At 31.4% G+C, this 17,959-nt stretch overlaps 1 protein-coding gene across 6 annotated transcripts in view; it reads right to left on the bottom strand.

Moving 5' to 3' along the window:
- Positions 1-17,959, bottom strand: part of LOC101895102 (GATA zinc finger domain-containing protein 8) — a 216,679-nt gene that overhangs the window by 31,669 nt on the left and 167,051 nt on the right. For all 6 annotated transcript variants that reach the window (XM_059129879.1, XM_059129882.1, XM_059129880.1 and 3 more), the window contains 2 exon segments: positions 15,509-15,615; positions 3,560-3,656 (listed from right to left, as the gene is read on the bottom strand). In XM_059129879.1, the coding sequence (XP_058985862.1) occupies positions 3,560-3,656; positions 15,509-15,615 (204 nt within the window).

Below are 17,959 nucleotides of genomic sequence, written 5' to 3'. Positions count from 1 at the left end.
AGCAAGAACTTACACCGCAACAGAAATAAAATAGACCCACAAGAGCTAAAGAACTGCTTCGCTTGCCCAAAAGTGGTGAACTGCCGAATTTGGTTTTCTCCGACGAGAAAAAATTCGTTGTCCAGCAGTTTGTAAACAAACAAAATGATCGTTTTTACCTGCCAAAGAGGTCAGCTGAAAATGTGCGCCTTCGGTTGGCCACCAGAACTCAAGCGCCGGCCATAGTGATGGTGTGGGTCGCCATAACAGTCGATGATCGTATATATATCGTGTTGATATATTAATCGACCGTGGCATCGAAATAAATGGCGAATATTATCGCGAAAATATTCTAGAGGCTATATTGAAGCCTTGGGTACGAAACACCCAACAATGGTTACAAAATGAGGTTCCTCGCTCCATTTCCAGCACACAATGGCCACCAAATTCTCCGGATACCAATCCGTTGGACTATTGTGTTCAAAGTATTTTGGAAAGCAAGGTTGGTACTAGAAAATACAAAAGTGTCGATCACCTCAAGCAAGCGCTTCGCCGGGAACGGGTCAAAACACCGCAAAGCAATATTCGGGCAGCGTGTGACGGTTTCATTGGCCGTTTGGAGGCCATAATTCGTGCCAAAGGTGACCAATTCGAACAAATCTAAACTTATTCTAAAATTTGATGCTGTTTCCGACATTTTTAGCTTTCATTTAATAAAATTTAAAAAAATTGTAAAAATTATGGTGTTTGACTTTGTTGCAGATTTTTTTATCTCAGCCTGTATAGGGTATATATTAATAATATATTATATATCAATGTGCAGTATTAGTTTTTTTTTGTTTTAGTTTTCGTTTCAGTTTCCAAACTGGAAACGTTGAAAAGTATACTATAAAATGATTGCTATTAACGTGAAAGCCACTCAAAGTAAGGCTTTCAAAATAAAATGTGTTTTCAAATTTAGAATGTAATTTTCATAGAAATTATTATACCTAGAAGTATGGTTTGCTCTGAGATTTATAGTGAAATTTTGTGTAGAGTATTTCTCCTTTTGACAGATTTCGCCTAAAATGAAATTTTGTGTGACTTTCAGACGTCAAATCGAAAAAAGTCCGAAGAAAAATGTATAAGAAATTAGGAATTTTTATACATTTTTTTCGGAACATTGATGCAAATATTTTTTTGCTTTACAATCAAAATAGAGATTGCTTTTTTTAAGTGACTTATAGTAAAATTTGGCGGCATCCTTCTCAAATGAAGCCTTGTGGGAGATTTTTGCACAAACTCACACAAAGTTCGATTTTAACCCTAAAATACGTTTTTAAATTTTGAATGTAATTTTCATAGAAACTATTATACCTAGTTGAATAGTTTGCCCTGAGATTTATAGTGAAATTTTCCGATGAATATTTCTTCTTTTGACAGTTTTTGCCTAAAACGAAATTTTATGTTACTTTCGTACGTCAAGTCAAAAAAGTCCGAGGAAAAATTCACCAAAAAAAAAAAAATCGGAAATATTTTAAATTTTTTGAAGCAAATATTTTTTGGTAGCCAATGGAAATAGGTATTCGTTTTCTAAGGGGACTTTTGGTAAAATTTGATAATAAACGTTTTTGTCCTATACGTGATCCTGCTAAAACTATGCATTGAGGAAGATTTTTGCACAAACTCACACGAAGTACGGCTTTAACCCTACAATGTGTGGTATATATGAATTCCTAGAGTTTAGGTAAGACCTTTTCTAGGACGTACGGTAGAATTTCATGACAAATAATTTTGCAGAATATTCTGACTTGCTACGGTCCCATTTAAAGGGAGTTTTAAACTATTTTTTTAAAAAAGGACCGATAATACCCCTTTGTTGACTCGCATGGGGTTTAAATATTCTTACAAAAATATTTCTTGTGTTTTGATCTGCAATATTGCTGAAGATACTATATACCTAAGATGGACGGTTTCCAAGAAATCATATTCTGAAAATTTCCAAAAGTGTGGAAAAGTGGGAAACTTGCCTCGTTCATTTAGGTTACTTTGCAATGACTAGTTTTAAAACGCCAAGACACGTGTTTTTTAGCTCTACTTTCATAATCTGTTGGATTTTCCCCGTAATTGTCATGCACAGTGTTATGAAAAAAAATTAATTACGAATTATTTATTAAATTTCTGTAATTATGAAAAATTTATAAATTTTTAAGTTGATTGAAATTTTATAATTATGAAAAATTTAATTGAAATTTTTTTTCACAAATTTTATTAAAACAAAAATCCAGCCTCTGTGTAGCCCTTGAATTTAAAAAAATATTGTTTACTTTTTTGTATTTTTTCTTGGTTCTTAATGGAGATTACATCCGTTTCCCTTCTTTTATTTATACCCAACTCTCTCCCTCTCTCTAAGATTGCCAATGTCTGTTTTTTTTTTTTTGGTTTTTTTCGTTTTATTTTTCTCTTAAATTGAAAATTCCAGTGACTTATGAATTGCTCAAGTGCAAATTCCTTTTAATTTCCTCATCAAACACGAAATAATGAATCCATTACAAAATAATAATAAAAAAGCAAAAAATTAAAAACGACTTGGAACTGTGAAAAACTAGTAGTAATTTAATAAATCCGACATGCATTTTTACTTAAAAGCTAGGTGTTGATTTCATTGTAATGGGCCACAACACGCAAATGTGGCGGATTGCCGAAAAAAAACGAATTCTTGCTCAAAACAAAAAAATCCTTTGAGGTATTTCTTGGGTTTTGCACAATACGAAGTCACAAAACTTAAAATGCCAAAAGTTTTCCACTGCATTTGCCGCCTTATATTAAACCCATAACTGACTTACTGACTTTAATACCAAAAAAGCAACAACAACAACGAATTTAATCTGCCATAAGAAAAAAATACGACTACGGAGAAAAACAGATCAACCCAGAGTGCCCAGAGGGGGCGACGTTGAAATCTGCTTAAGAAAGAGTCAAAAGGTGAATGAATTGTAATTTAATGGCGGCGTTGTTATTTCCCAGATTATGGAGCAAGCTCGAATACATGGCGATGAAAATGGTCGTCAATGAGGTTGGTTCGGTTGTTGGTGATGACGATGATGATGATGAAGAAAATGTTGTGGCATAAAACACGCAGCAAACTGTAGATGTTACACAATCGTAAATCATTTCAATTTCAATTTCCAACGAATGAACTGAGTTACTGGCAAAGTTTTTTTTCTTTTTTTTTTGTTGATTCTCTGGTGGGAAGAAATTCATTGCTGTAATCTTAGTGTTGCCATAAACATTCGTTGTTGTTGCTGTTGTTTGTGCACTGCACTGCATAGCCAGCCCCCCAAAGATTTACAAGTTTTACTGTATTTCAATACGTTGTTGTTGTTTTTTTTCTTTTTTGTTTTGTAGATTAATCACGTTATATGAACTGATAATCATCTTTTAAGGTTCTATTCAGCTTTCTTTTTCACTTAACGGCGTCTTTCTTATTCTTCTCCTTGCTTTTTTTCTATACGGCTCATAGCTTCCGTATGTCAATGTCCTCTCGAGTATGTCCTCTTAAATCTATGGAATGTGTGGAAAAATAAAGTAGACGACTTACCTTAAATATAAATTGTCCCATGTCGGAGGCACGTTCATTGGCTGAACCTGATGCTCTTTTAAAACAATGCAGATAGTCACGTGTCAAAACAAAATATCTGCAAAGAAAACAAAAACAAGAACCATGGATAAAGTGAAAAAAGTTTTTTTGTTAGCGAGAAATGGAAAAAATGTTTATGAGATTATGAAAAAGAAAGTTTCATGCGAATTTAGAAAATTTCAATCTATTGTTTTAAGGTAATTTTGTTTGAAAATTTTGAATTGAAAAATAAAAAAGTTTGTGGAGCCTAAATGTAGGCAACAAAAAATTCTGAATTTTATATAACTAAAAGAAGAATGGTTTCCTGAATGTATAATTGGGAGAAAAAAAAAGTTTTGTTTAAAAATTCGACTGAAAATTCCGAAATATAGGCCACACAATTTTGAATGTGATGCAAAATTGATTCTTTTTTAATCTATATGACACGTGTTGTTTTTTATTAGTAAATTTGAAGTTGCAAGACCCAAACTCCAGAGTTGTGTTTCTCAAATGTAATCAACTTGCCCTACCTTGTAATTATTGTATCACTAGAGAAACTCCATTGTAAAGAGACTGATAAAAGAGGTGTGTTTTCATTTTTTTACAGAAAAAATAAAAAATGGAACCTTTAAATCAGAAGATTATATGGGCGTAATGGGCGAAATCAGTTGTTGTCAGGTTTAAAATAATGATCGGCTTAATTTTTATTAGTAGCCCTGAATCGACTCCAAATACATATATTTCGTTAAGTCATCACTCGAATTCGAGTAAACAGTGGACCTCGTCGAATTCGAGCGGGAACACTCTGAGAGTAGTATATAAATAAATAAATAAATAAATAAATAATAATAATAATAATAATAATAATAATAATAATAATAATAATAATAATAATAATAATAATAATAATAATAATAATAATAATATAATAATAATAATAATAATAATAATAATAATAATAATAATAATAATAATAATAATAATAATAATAATAATAATAATAATAATAATAATAATAATAATAATAATAATAATAATATAATAATAATAATAATAATAATAATAATAATAATAATATAATAATAATAATAATAATAATAATAATAATAATAATAATAATAATAATAATATAATAATAATAATAATAATAATGATGATGATGATCCGTCAAAAATTCTGTTAAAATCTTAAAAATGCCATACAAATGTAGCCGTCATATTACGGTCTAAGCCACGACATGGACCTGCATAGGCAACTTTTGTCATAAGCCATTGAAATATTCAAATGCGAAACTTGAAAAAAATCGATGAATAATGTAGCTAAAATCATCAATATAGGAAGGTACAATAATATGGGGCTATACCAAAATGTGGAACTGCACAGACAATTTTCTGCCTTAGGCTGCAGTATTCATTACGAACTTCAAATACCAAATTTGAAACTACTCCGGCAAATAATGACGCTAAAATCATCAAAATACCGAATATTGGGAGGTACCGTTAAAAGAGGGCTATATGAAGACGTGGACCTGCACAGAAAATTTTCTGTCTTAGGCTGCAGTATCCATTACGAACTTCGAATACCAAATTTGAAAAAAATTCCGATGATTAATGTCGCTAAAATCATCAAAATGCCAAATATAGGGAGGTACCGTTATATGGGGGCTATAAGAAGACGTGAATCTGCACAGACTATTTTCTGTCATAGGCTGTAGCATCCATTACGAACTTCAAATACCAAATTTGAAACAATTCCGATGAATAATGTCGCTAAAATCTTAAAAATACCGAATATAGGGAGGTACCGTTTTATGGGGGCTATATGAAGACGTGGACCTGCACAGACAATTTTCTGTCATAGGCTGTAGCATTCATTACGAACTTCAAATACCAAATTTGAAACGATTTCGGTGAAAAATGTCTCATCCCCTTGGACATTACATACAACACAATCAATTACTCATCACCGAACAAGGCACACATGATTTTTTCCTGCAACTTCCCGTTTGCTAAACAACTATAGATGGCTCTCTTAATATATAATACAAAGCTCCATACAAATTTTTAAAATGTTGGTTAGGAGCATTCGTGATCCTTTGCTTGACAATATTATTTTATATCTGAATTCACTCGGAGATTTTTTTTGAATGTGGTGATCATAGATAAATATGTAGGTAGGAGAATTTGGAATATTGGTAAATTTTTGGAGTTAATAGACTCTTTGGTAATTTTTAATTTTACACTTATAAATCTCCATCTATATTGGAAAACCTCGCAACGTTAATTTGTAATTTCCCCTATAAAATTAATTGCGCAAATTTTATAGAAGACATTTTATCGACTATCCTTGGATATATCTATGTATTCTGTGACTCTCTTATTTCATTGAATTCACAAACCGATTCTGCTTTCTAGGCCCAATAAAATTTGCATTGTCTTCCGTGTATTGGGAATGAAGGCTCTAAGCTTTTCTTTTCACGGATTACTAATGAAGGCAACTTAAGATCTAGTTCTGGAATAATATGTGTTTGGTAGTTGTTAATAATGTCGATTTCTAATTTTATTGGTGATAAAAAACGCAAGCGATGTTTTCCTTTCGATTTTGTAGTCATGGATTTTTTGTCGATTTTTTATAATGATATGCACCAAAAAGTATGCAATAATTAATTAATTTTTAATTATGCACTCCGACAATTTGTGAAATCGATCCAACTATTTGTTAAGGCTCGTTGGCACATCATGTTAAAGTCATATGTAAAGCGACCAAAAGTTATTTTTTCCGCTATCCTGGGTTATGTTAAATTGCCGGTAATTTGAAGAGTTGAAAGCTATTGTCACCCATATTAGCTTTATGCGACTTGCAGTAACATTGAAAAATTTTTTTTTTCGCTAGAATGAGAATGAAAAGCTTCTAAGTTTGCTCACTCTCTAATGTTAATTTTTGTTTAAAAACAAAAAGGGTGCCTAATTTGACACATCCGCAAACATCTCAGTCCCCCATTTTATAATATGTGTCACTATTTCATTGAGTCAGACATTTTATTTTAATACCAAACATGACCCATTGCTCTTGGTCATCCATAACAATAAATGCATAAAAAAAAACTCAAATCACCAAAAAACTATTCTTCATTACTCAAAACAACATCCAAATGCCAGCCAGAAATGCTTGCCTACATGACTAAAATAATATCCAAAATTATTGCTGCTGTTGTTGTTGTTGTGGTTGCTCGTATGACAACAGCAGCAGCGGCAGCAGCAGCAATATGATGCCTTTTGTACAAAATGTTATAATTGCTTCCTGTTTGCCAAAAACAGAAAACAAATTGTTGTTGTTGAGAGAAAAATTAACGAACACATGTTTCGTTTGGCCAACGACATACGTTTGTTGATTTTTAGTATAGATTTTGGCTACTACTCCCACCCTCTGAATGATGGGTATATATTTATAATAATGATATTAATGGCAAGCTATGTTTGAAAAAAATATTGTTTAATAATTCACAATATGTTATGAGAAATTGTTTTGGGTTTAAAGAAATTATTGGGTGCCCTTTGTTCTTAAACCGTTTTTTTGCGTAGATATTCGACATGGTTTATGGTGAAGGAAGTACATGCCTATATGTATGTAATTGGGCATAAACAAATCAATTTTTTAATGTAAATAATTGAAAAATATTTGTATTTGTATCGAAGAACTTAAAAAGCTGAACAATGTCAAACCTATTTAAAGGATACACAATTGAAGTCAAAAGCAGATTTTTATACTCTCTTGTTCCTTCTTTTTTAGATATTTATGGTATAGTATATACAGAAGAGATGAAACAAGTGAACAAAAATTAAGTTCGGCCGGCCCTCCACCTTAGGGTAAAGAAAACACAAGAACCCTTTATGACCCACAAATACCAATTTTTAGACATATTCGTGGAAAAATGTGGCAATAATCATCAAAATACCAAAAATCGGGAGGTACCGTTATATGAGGGGTATACCAAAGCGTGGACCCATACATACAATTTTTCACCACACGAACTAGGACCCATTATGACCTACAAATACCAATTTTCAGACAAATCCGTGAAAAAAATGTGGCAAAAATCTACAAAATACCTAAAATCGGGAGGTATCGTTATATGAGGGCTATACCAAAGCGTGGACCTATACATACAATGTTTCGCCACACGAACTAGGACCCATTATAACCTACAAATACCAATTTTCAGACAAATCCGTGAAAAAGTGTGGCAAAAATCATCAAAATACCGAATATCGGGAGGTACCGTTATATGGGGACTATACCAAAACGTGGAACGATTTATCTCATTTTCAATACCAACCATCCTAGACACAATAGAAATAGTTCTACTAAATTTTGACGATCTACGTCAAATAATGTGTGCTGTATCGTGGTTTCAACAGACAGACGGGCTGACAGGCAGACTGGCATCGTTAAATCGACTTAGAATTTTATGCTGATTATGAATACATATACTTTATGGGGTCTACGACGAATATTTAGGGATGTTACAAACGGAATGACTAAGTTAATATACCCTCCTTTCCAAGGTGGTGGGTAAAAAAACTGCAACCAATTTCAGACTGCTGTTATTTCTAAGCCACTCGTCCGACAGCTGTTAAAATTATTCCAGTGATAGCTCATTATATTGTTTACAAGCGTACACAAGCATTTTGGTGAGAATTTTCCAGAAAATGTAGTTATTCGTGATGGAATTCAAGCGTGATAGGGTGATTTCTATATATTTGGCTGGAAAACTAAGAGTGACTATCGTTAGGGCACTCCAGCATTTAAATGTGAATAAATCTTTTGTGGCTCGTACCATCGCTCGGTACCGTGATACTGGTAGCGAAGTCAGACGTCAACAAAGTGGACGGAAGACGGACAGCAACTTCAACAGAAATGGTTCGAAAAGTAAAGAAGCGACTTGATCGAAACCTGCGTCGCAGTGGCCGAAAAATGGCTAGTGAGCTGAACATATCGCAATATTATATTCGGTAAATATTGAAAAATAAACTCGGGGTAAAGCCATTGAAATTCCAAAAAGTGCAAGAACTTACACCGCAACAGAAAGAAAATTGGCTCCAAAGGAGCTAAAAAGTTGCTTCGCTTTGTCGAAAGTGGTGAACTGCCGAATTTGGTTTCCTCCGTCTCCGATGAGAAAACATTCGCTATCCAGCAGCTTGTAAGTTAACAAAATGATCGTGTTTACTTGCCAAAGATGTCAGCTGAAAATGTGCACCTTCGGTTGGCCACAAGAACTCAAGCGCCGGCCATGATGATGATGTGAACTGCCATAACAGCCGATGGTCGCTCTCCGCTCGAATTAATCGACCGTGACATCAGAATAAATGACGAATATTATTGCAAAAATATTCTGGAGGGTGTATTTAAGACGTGGACATGCAAACATTTTGGCCGCAGACCTTGAAAATTGCAACGGGACTCAGTACCATCGCACTCAGGACGCGCCACCCAAGAATGGTTACAAAATGAGGTTCCTCGCTTTGCTCTCCGCTCGTATTAATCGACCGTGGCATCAGAACAAATGCCGAATATTATCGCCAACAAATATTCTGGAGGGTGTATAAAAGGCTTAGGCACGCTTAGGTTGGCACTAAAAATACCAAAGTGTCAATCACCTCAAGCAAGCACTTCGCCGGGAATACCGCAGATCAACAATCGGGCAGCGTGTGACGATTTCATTGGCCGTTTGAATGTCATAATTCGTGCAAAAGGTGACCAATTCGAACAAATTTAAAAAAATTCTAAAATGTGGATGGTATTTCCAACATTTTTTTGCCTTCATTCAATAAAATTTAAAAAAAATTACTTTGTTGCAGGTTTTTTATCTCACCCTGTATAGTATAGTTTTATTATATAGAATTATATAATTTGTGGATTATTCTTTATTTAACTTTTCCACATTTTATCAATATTTCTTCCAGAAAAAAAGGCTAATCCATCTATTTATCTTTGGCATTTGTGTGGCATACTTTTAGGCACTTTCAAGAATTTGTAGAATATACTCCATACAATTTAGTATATTTAGAGTATAATTATGGCACAATTGTATTAAATATTTATTCTTTAATTCTTTATTTAACTTTGTCAAATTTTCTCAACATTTCTTCCAGAAAAAAAGGCTAATCTCCGAAAAACGGCTAAGAGATAACTGACCCCACCTTAAATTCTCTTTTGCCTGCCCAATTAATGTTTTATTCCTTCCAATTAGTTGTTGTTGTTTAACTGGCTTTCTTTCTTCCAATTTTTATTTGTTTTTATTGTCTTTGCAGGTTCACTGACATTGTAAAGTCATATTTCATTTTTTTCCAATTTCCAATGAATTGTCTGACTGCCTGCCTGCCGGAATATCTGTCTCAACATAAATGATATACACCACTTGGCCAGGCTGTTGTAAAAATATTTCTTAGTTGTCGCCCATAGCCATGTTTAATTTCCAATGCATTCCAAAGTTATTGTCTCTGTGTTGACTCAAGTTTTTTTTCAGTCATTTTAGAATCATTGACTTTTCAAAGAGTTTGGCATCTCATTTATTTTTGAAAAACAAGAAAGAACAAATATTAAAAGCAGACGGCATTCGAATGACCAGAGGCCATTTAGTTAGCCCGGCCGGCAAAACGAATACATGGATTTAAAGAAGATCCGGCAATTTAACAAAATCTCACATATATCGAACAGACAAAAATTATGTTAACACCCCAAGAAGAAGTTTTGGTAAGATTAATTATTTTGAGGCTAAAACAAGTTCTGTTCAGAGATAATGGGCAGAAGAGGCCTTAGATGAGTCAAGCTACTGTTTAAATTTCAGAGATTTTTTAAATTATAACTTTGTAAACCTTTTTTTGGCCTCATGACAAAAAACCAATTTTAAAGTATTTTTTGTACCAATAAAAAAGAACAAACTAGCCATAAAACAACTTGGCCATGTTAAAGTGAAATGACTGTCTGGAGACCTTTTTGTCTGTAGCTCCACTTTTCCCTTTTGTGCTTTGTATTTCATTTTCAAGGATAAATTCCTTTTTGTTATGCCATATTGCATCATGTTGGAGTTGATGGCATGTTCAAGTAGCCCATGCCAGAATGTGGAGGAAAAAAATGACTCGAAGATAATGAAGCATAATTGAAAGTAACAATAAACGAGACCACAAAGAGGGTCATTTAATGAATGGCATGATACCACAGAGAATAGGAGATTGATTCAGAGATGTGGAGAGAAAAGAGAGGAGAATAGAAAAACTTACACATTTGTAAAAAGATAGTACTTTAAGGCATTATTTAAAAACATAGCACACATTTAGGCGGTCTATGAAAAAACGAAATTAAATAATACTTTTTAGGACTATTCGAGCTAAAAGATTACTTAAAGAATATTTTTTGCTTATACTATTAATAAGCATGGGTTTTTTAAATATTTTTAAATCCTATAAAAAAACTGGATTTTTAAAATATTTTTTAAAATACCAACAAAATACCAATAATAAACGTTAATTTTTTAAAAATATTTTTCAAGGACCAACATTTCAACATTAAAGTGTGGTTTTCAAAAATATTTTTTCAAGGACTAATAATAAACGTAGATTTTTTTAAGACAACCAGTCAAGGTAAATTTATTTTAAAATATTTTTTTCATGGACCAACAATATATGTGGATTTTTTGAAAATATTTTTTCAAGGGTCATCTATAAACGTGGATTTTTTAAAAATAATTTTCAAGGGTCATCCATAAACGTGGATTTTTTAAAAATATTTTTTCAAGGGCCATCTATAAACGTGGATTTTTTAAAAATATTTTTTCAAGGGCCATCCAAAAACGTGGATTTAAAAAAAAAAATTCAAGGGCCATCTATAAACGTGGATTTTTTAAAAATATTTTTTCAAGGGCCATCCATAAATGTGGATTTTGAAAAACAATTTTTCAAGCGTCATTCATAAACGTGTATTTTTCAAAAATCATTTTTCAAGGGTCATCCATAAACGTGGATTTTTTAAAAATCATTTTTCAAGGGTCATCCATAAACGTGGATTTTTTAAAAATCATTTTTCAAGGGTCATCCATAAATGTGGATTTTTTAAAAAATATTTTTTCAAAGACCAACTATAAACGTGGATTTTTTAAAAATACCTTTTTTATCAAGAGCCAACAATAAACGTGGATTTTTTTAAAATATTTTTTCATGGACAATCTATAAACGTGGATTTTTTAAAAATATTTTTTCAAGAACCAAAAATAAACGTGGATTTTTTAAAAATATTTTTTCAAGAACCATAAATAAACGTGGATTTTTTAAAAATATTTTTTCAAGAACCAAAAATAAACGTGGATTTTTTAAAAATATTTTTTCAAGAACCAAAAATAAACGTGGATTTTTTAAAAATATTTTTTCAAGAACCAAAAATAAACGTGGATTTTTTAAAAATATTTTTTCAAGAACCAAAAATAAACGCGGATTTTTTAAAAATATTTTTTCAAGAACCAAAATAAACGTGGATTTTTTAAAAATATTTTTTCAAGAACCAAAATAAACGTGGATTTTTTAAAATATTTTTTCAAGAACCAAAAATAAACGTGGATTTTTTAAAAATATTTTTTCAAGAACCAAAAATAAACGTGGATTTTTTAAAAATATTTTTTCAAGAACCAAAAATAAACGTGGATTTTTTAAAAATATTTTTTTAAAGGGCCAACAAAAAAAGTTATTTTTTAAAAATATTTTTTCAAGAACCAACAGTAAACGTGAATTTTTTAAAAATATTTTTTCAAGAACCAACAATAAACGTGGAGTTTTTAAAAATATTTTTTCAATGACTACCAATCAATATTGCTTTTTTAAAAATATTTTTTCAATGACTATCAATCAACATTGATTTTTTAAAAATATTTTTTAGGGAAATCAATAAACTTGGATTATTAAAAGTATTTTTTTTTTAGAGAAATCAATGAACGTAGATTTTTTAAAAATATTTTTTTCGTGGACCAACACCAAACGTAGATTTTTTAAAAATATTTTTTCAAGGATTACCAAGAGAAGTGCATTTTTTAAAAGTATCTTTTCATGGACCAACACCAAACGTAGATTTTTTAAAAATATTTTTTTAAGGATTACCAAGAGACGTGGATTTTTTAAAAATATCTCTTCATGGACCAACACCAAACGTAGATTTTTTAAAAATATTTTTTTCATGGACCAACACCAAACGTAGATTTTTTAAAAATATTTTTTTTTTAAGGATTACCAAGAGACGTGGTTTTTTTTTAAATATTTTTTCAAGGACCAACCAATAACGTGAGTTTTAATATATTTTTTCAACGACCAACAATAAACATGGTTTTTTTAAAAATATCTTTCCACGACCAACAATAAACGTGGATTGTTTAAAAATATTTTTTTCAGGGGTCATCCTTAAACATGGATTTTTTAAAAATATTTTTTTCAGGGGTCATCCATAAACATGGATTTTTTAAAAATATTTTTTTCAAGAGCCATTCATAAACGTGGATTTCAAAAATATTTTTTCAAGGGCCATCCATAAACATGGATTTAAAAAAAAATTGTCAAGGGACATCCAGAAACGTTGATTTTTTTAAAAAAATTTCAAGGGCCATCCAAAAACGTTGATGTTCTAAAAAAATGTTTTCAATTGACATTCATAAACGAGGATTTTTAATTTTTTTTTTTCAAGGGACATCCATAAACTTGGATTTTTTAAAATAAATTTTTTAAGGGCCATCAAGGAACGTTGTTTTTTTTTTAAATGTTTTCAAGGACCATCCAGAAACTTGAATTAAAAAAAAATGTTTTCAAGGACCAACCTAAAACGTGAATTTATTTAAAAATATTTTTCAAGGACCAATAAAAAGCCAGAATTTATTTAAATATATTTTTTTATTTTTCAAGGACCAACGAGGATTTTTTCAAAATATTTTTTTTAAACCATCAATAAACATGAATTTTTTAAAAATATTTTTTCAAGTACCAACAGTAAACGTGGATTTTTTAAAAATATTTTTTCAAAGACAGTCAATAAACGTAAATTTTTTAAAAATATTTTTTCAAGGACCGTCCATGAACTTGGATTTTTTAAAAATATTTTTTAAGGACTTCCAATCAACGTGGTTTTTTAAAAATATTTTTCAAGGACCCTCAATAAACGTAAATTTTTTAAAAATATTTTTTCAAGGACCGTCCGTGAACTTGGATTTTTTAAAAATATTTTTTAAGGACTACCAATCAACGTGGATTCTTTTTAAAAATATTTTTTTAGGACTACCAATCAACGTGGATTTTTAAAAATATTCTTTACGGACTACCAATTAACCTGGATTTTTTAAAAAAAATTATTTAAGGACTACCAATTAACCTGGATATTTTTAAAAATATTATTTAAGGACTACCAATTATCCTGGATTTTTTAAAAATATTTTTTTACGGAGTATTAAGAAATATTTTTTCATGGATCAACGCCAAACGTGGATTTTTTTAAAAATATTTTTTAAGGAAAATTCAGAAAATTTAAACTATATTTTTTAACGTATCTAAAAATAAGAATTTTTAAAAATATTTGTTTTTCAAGGAAACTCATGAACGTGGATTTTTTAAAAATATTTTTTAAGGAAAATTCAGAAAATTTAAAATATATTTTTTAACGTATCTAAAAATAAGAATTTTTAAAAATATTTGTTTTCAAAGGAAACCCATGAACGTGGATTTTTTAAAAATAGTTTTTCAAGGGCCATCCGAATTTTTACGGAATATCTAAAAATGTGGATTTTTAAAAATATTTTTCAAGGGCCATCCATAAACGTGGGTTTTTTATAACCTCCACCATACTATGAAGGGTATATTAACTTTATCATTGCGTTTGTAACTCCTCAAACGGATATTATTGTCTTTGAGAATTGCCAAATGGTGGACAGCCTTTTTATTTGTTTGATGTTACAATGTTAAAAACTCACATCAACCCCAATTGGTATTTGAACATCTCCATTTATTCATCCCAAACTATTATCAATTGGCCTTTTGGCAAACAATGATATATCGATTTACATATTGATTATTTGTAAAAAATAACATTATTAAATATTTTCCGAAATTCCCACCAGCCAACAAAAATTTTCAAAACAAAATCAACACCATAAAACCATTAACCCCAATTTTTGTTTCGCTCTCTCCGACGAATGCAATTCAGAAGACAGCAAATCAATTACAATTTCCATTTATATCTATATTTATCAGTCAGCAGTCAGAAATTGCAGAGAGCATGAAAGACGAAAAAAACTGGATTGAAACGATTTTGCCATGTATTCATTAATTATTTAAAATAATTCACTTAAAACTCAGTCAGAGAAAAAAAACAGGACGAGACACACGGCAACAATGAAATCAGACAATGGAAATATCCTGTAGTGAAATGTTTTCACAACTCGACAACATATACACACACATGGACATGGACATGGACATGGTTGGAAACATCCTTGGCCACACACACGTGTCATACTATGTTCGGTATGAGGTCACCTCATGGCTTCTCTGTGCCATAGACATGTAGTTGACCTGTCAATTATTTGTCACCAATTAAAATACTAAAGCTTGTGTTTTATTTTTTGGAAAAAAAAAGAGAAACAGACTCAGTGAGAGTGAATGTCTCCTTATCTCCTCCACCATTGAATTGCATGCAATACAGCAGGTTATCTATAAACCTTGCAACCACGCACTGGGCCATGGCTATGCAACTTGCATTGCAACGTAAAAAGTTTGAAGTACAATCCAGCGTCTGCCCATTGTGGGAGGTACTCTTTCCTATTTGCTTTTGTTCTGTTTTTTTTCTCCATCAAATATTCATTCATTCATTCACTGAGTGTACCATAATAATTTAGTATGCCAGCCTTACCTTTCTTTCCATCGTGAAAACAAACGATCACGTTGCTGCCATAAAAGGCCGCGTTTAATTGGACCCGTCATTGAGGCTACCGGTATACGTCCTGCCAACAGAGATTGCTGTAAATAGAAAACAAAAGGAGCATTAAGTCGGGTGGGGGTTCGGCAGACGAATGAATAAATTTGATTATAAATAACTGAAATTGAGGGCAATTTTGTCCTGAGCAGCAATGAAAAGGCCACTGTGAAAATGGCAAATTAATTTGAATTCATAAAATATTTAAGAGAGAGAGAGAGAGAGGACTCTATTATTTATGAAGTGGCATTATAAACAGGTAAAGGATATATTAAATGGTAATTTTAAATAATAAATTATTAATGGAAGGGGAAAATTTAATAATGGTATCATTATTGTGGGAAGTTGGAATGAAATGGGATTGGAATATAATTATTATAGTTAAAATAGTCAGAAAAAAACTATATTTTATGAAACCACATTAAAGCCAATTTCTTAAATGGAGTCTCTCCAAGGACTAACAAGGAGACAATCTGGAATTAAAAAAAAAACTTTTTAAGGCCTTTCGAGCTGCAATCGTGGGGTTTGGAATATATCTGAAGGATTTTCTGGGTTAAAATCTTGAATTAAAAAAATAATAATTTGAAAGGTTCTGATGATAAAATCTTTGATTTAAAAATGTATTTTCAAGGAATGACAATAAAAGTTGATTTTTTAAAAATATTTTTTTCAGAGGCTATCAACAGCCATGAATTTTTAAAAATAAACATTGACACTTTCAATGAACTTTGATTTTTTAAAAATATTATTTTAAGGACTTTTAATAAAACTGGATTTATTAAAAATATATTGTCAAGGACTTTTAATAAAAGTGGATTTAAAAAAAATACTATTTTAAGACTGATGATAAAATCTTTGATTTAAAAATGTATTTTCAAGGAATGACAATAAAAGTTGATTTTTTAAAAATATGTTTTTCAGGGGCTATCAAGAGCCATGAATTTTTAAAAATAAAAATTTACCCTTTCAATGAACGTTGATTTTAAAAAAAAAATTATTTTAAGGACTACTAATAAAAGTGGATTTATTAAAAATATAAATTCAAGTACTATTAACAAAAGTGGATTTTTTAAAACTATTTTTTAAGGAATGCGATTTTTTTACTTAATTTTGAATAAAAAAATATTTTTATGAAAAATAAAGGTTTATGTTATTTCTGTTCGTGTCTAGAGATGAAAAAACTACAACCAACTTCAGACGGCTGTCATTTCTAAGCCACTCGTCCAACAGCTGTTAAAATTATTCCAGTGATAGCTCATTATATTGTTTACAAGGATAAAAAAATATTCTGGTGAGAATTTTCCAAAAAAAAAAATTGTTCGTGATGGAATTCAAGCGTGACAGTGTGATTTCTTTTTATTTGGCTGGAAAACCACAAGTGGCTATCGTTAGAGCACTCCAGCATTTAAATGTGAATAAATCTTTTGTGTCTCGTGCCATCGCTCGTTACCGTGATACTAGTAGCATAGCCCGATGTCAAGGAAGTGGACGGAAGAAAATAGCAAAATCAGCAGAAATGGTTCGAAAAGTAAAGAAGCGACTTGATACTAGTAGCATAGCCCGATGTCAAGGAAGTGGACGGAAGAAAATAGCAAAATCAGCAGAAATGGTTCGAAAAGTAAAGAAGCGACTTGATCGAACCCCGCATCGCAGTGGTCGAAAAATGACTCGTGAACTAAACATATCGCAATATTCCATTCGGCAAATATTGAAAAATGAGCTCGGGATAACGCCATTGAAATTCCAAAAAATGCAAGAACTTACACCGCAACAAAAAAAAATAGACTCAAAAGAGCTAAAGAGTTGCTTCGCTTGGCCGAAGGTAATGGACTGCCGAATTTGGTTTTCTCCTATGAGAAAACATTCGTTGTCCAGCAGTTTGTAAACAAACAAAATGATCGTGTTTACTTGCCAAAGAGGTCAGCTGAAAATGTGCACCTTCGGTTGGCCACCAGAACTTAAGCGCCGGCCTTGGTGATGGTGTGGGCCGCCATAACAGTCCGCTCCGCTCGTACTAATCGACCATGGCATCAGAATAAATGCCGAATATAAATCGCGAAAATATTCTGGAGGGTGTATTAAAGCCTTGGGCACGCAAACATTTTGGCCGCAGACCTTGGACATTGCAACAGGACTCAATGGGCGAAATACCGCAGAGCAACATTCGGGCAGCGTGTGACGGTTTCATTGGCCGTGTGAAGGCCATAATTCGTGCCAAAGGTGATCAAATCGAACAAATCTAAACTTATTCTAAAATTTGATTTCATTTCCGACATTTTTTGCTTTCATTAAAAAAAATTAAAAAAAATGTAAAAATTATGGCGTTTGACTTTGTTGCAGTTTTTTTTATCTCACCTTGTATTAAAAAAGATGTTCTGCCATATTTTT

Source organism: Musca domestica, unplaced genomic scaffold (assembly GCF_030504385.1).
Source record: "Musca domestica strain aabys unplaced genomic scaffold, Musca_domestica.polishedcontigs.V.1.1 7, whole genome shotgun sequence".
In the NCBI taxonomy this organism is placed as follows: Eukaryota; Metazoa; Arthropoda; class Insecta; order Diptera; family Muscidae; genus Musca; species Musca domestica.
The sequence above is the reverse complement of the archived record's forward strand: the minus strand, read 5'-3'. Positions and strand labels throughout refer to the sequence as shown.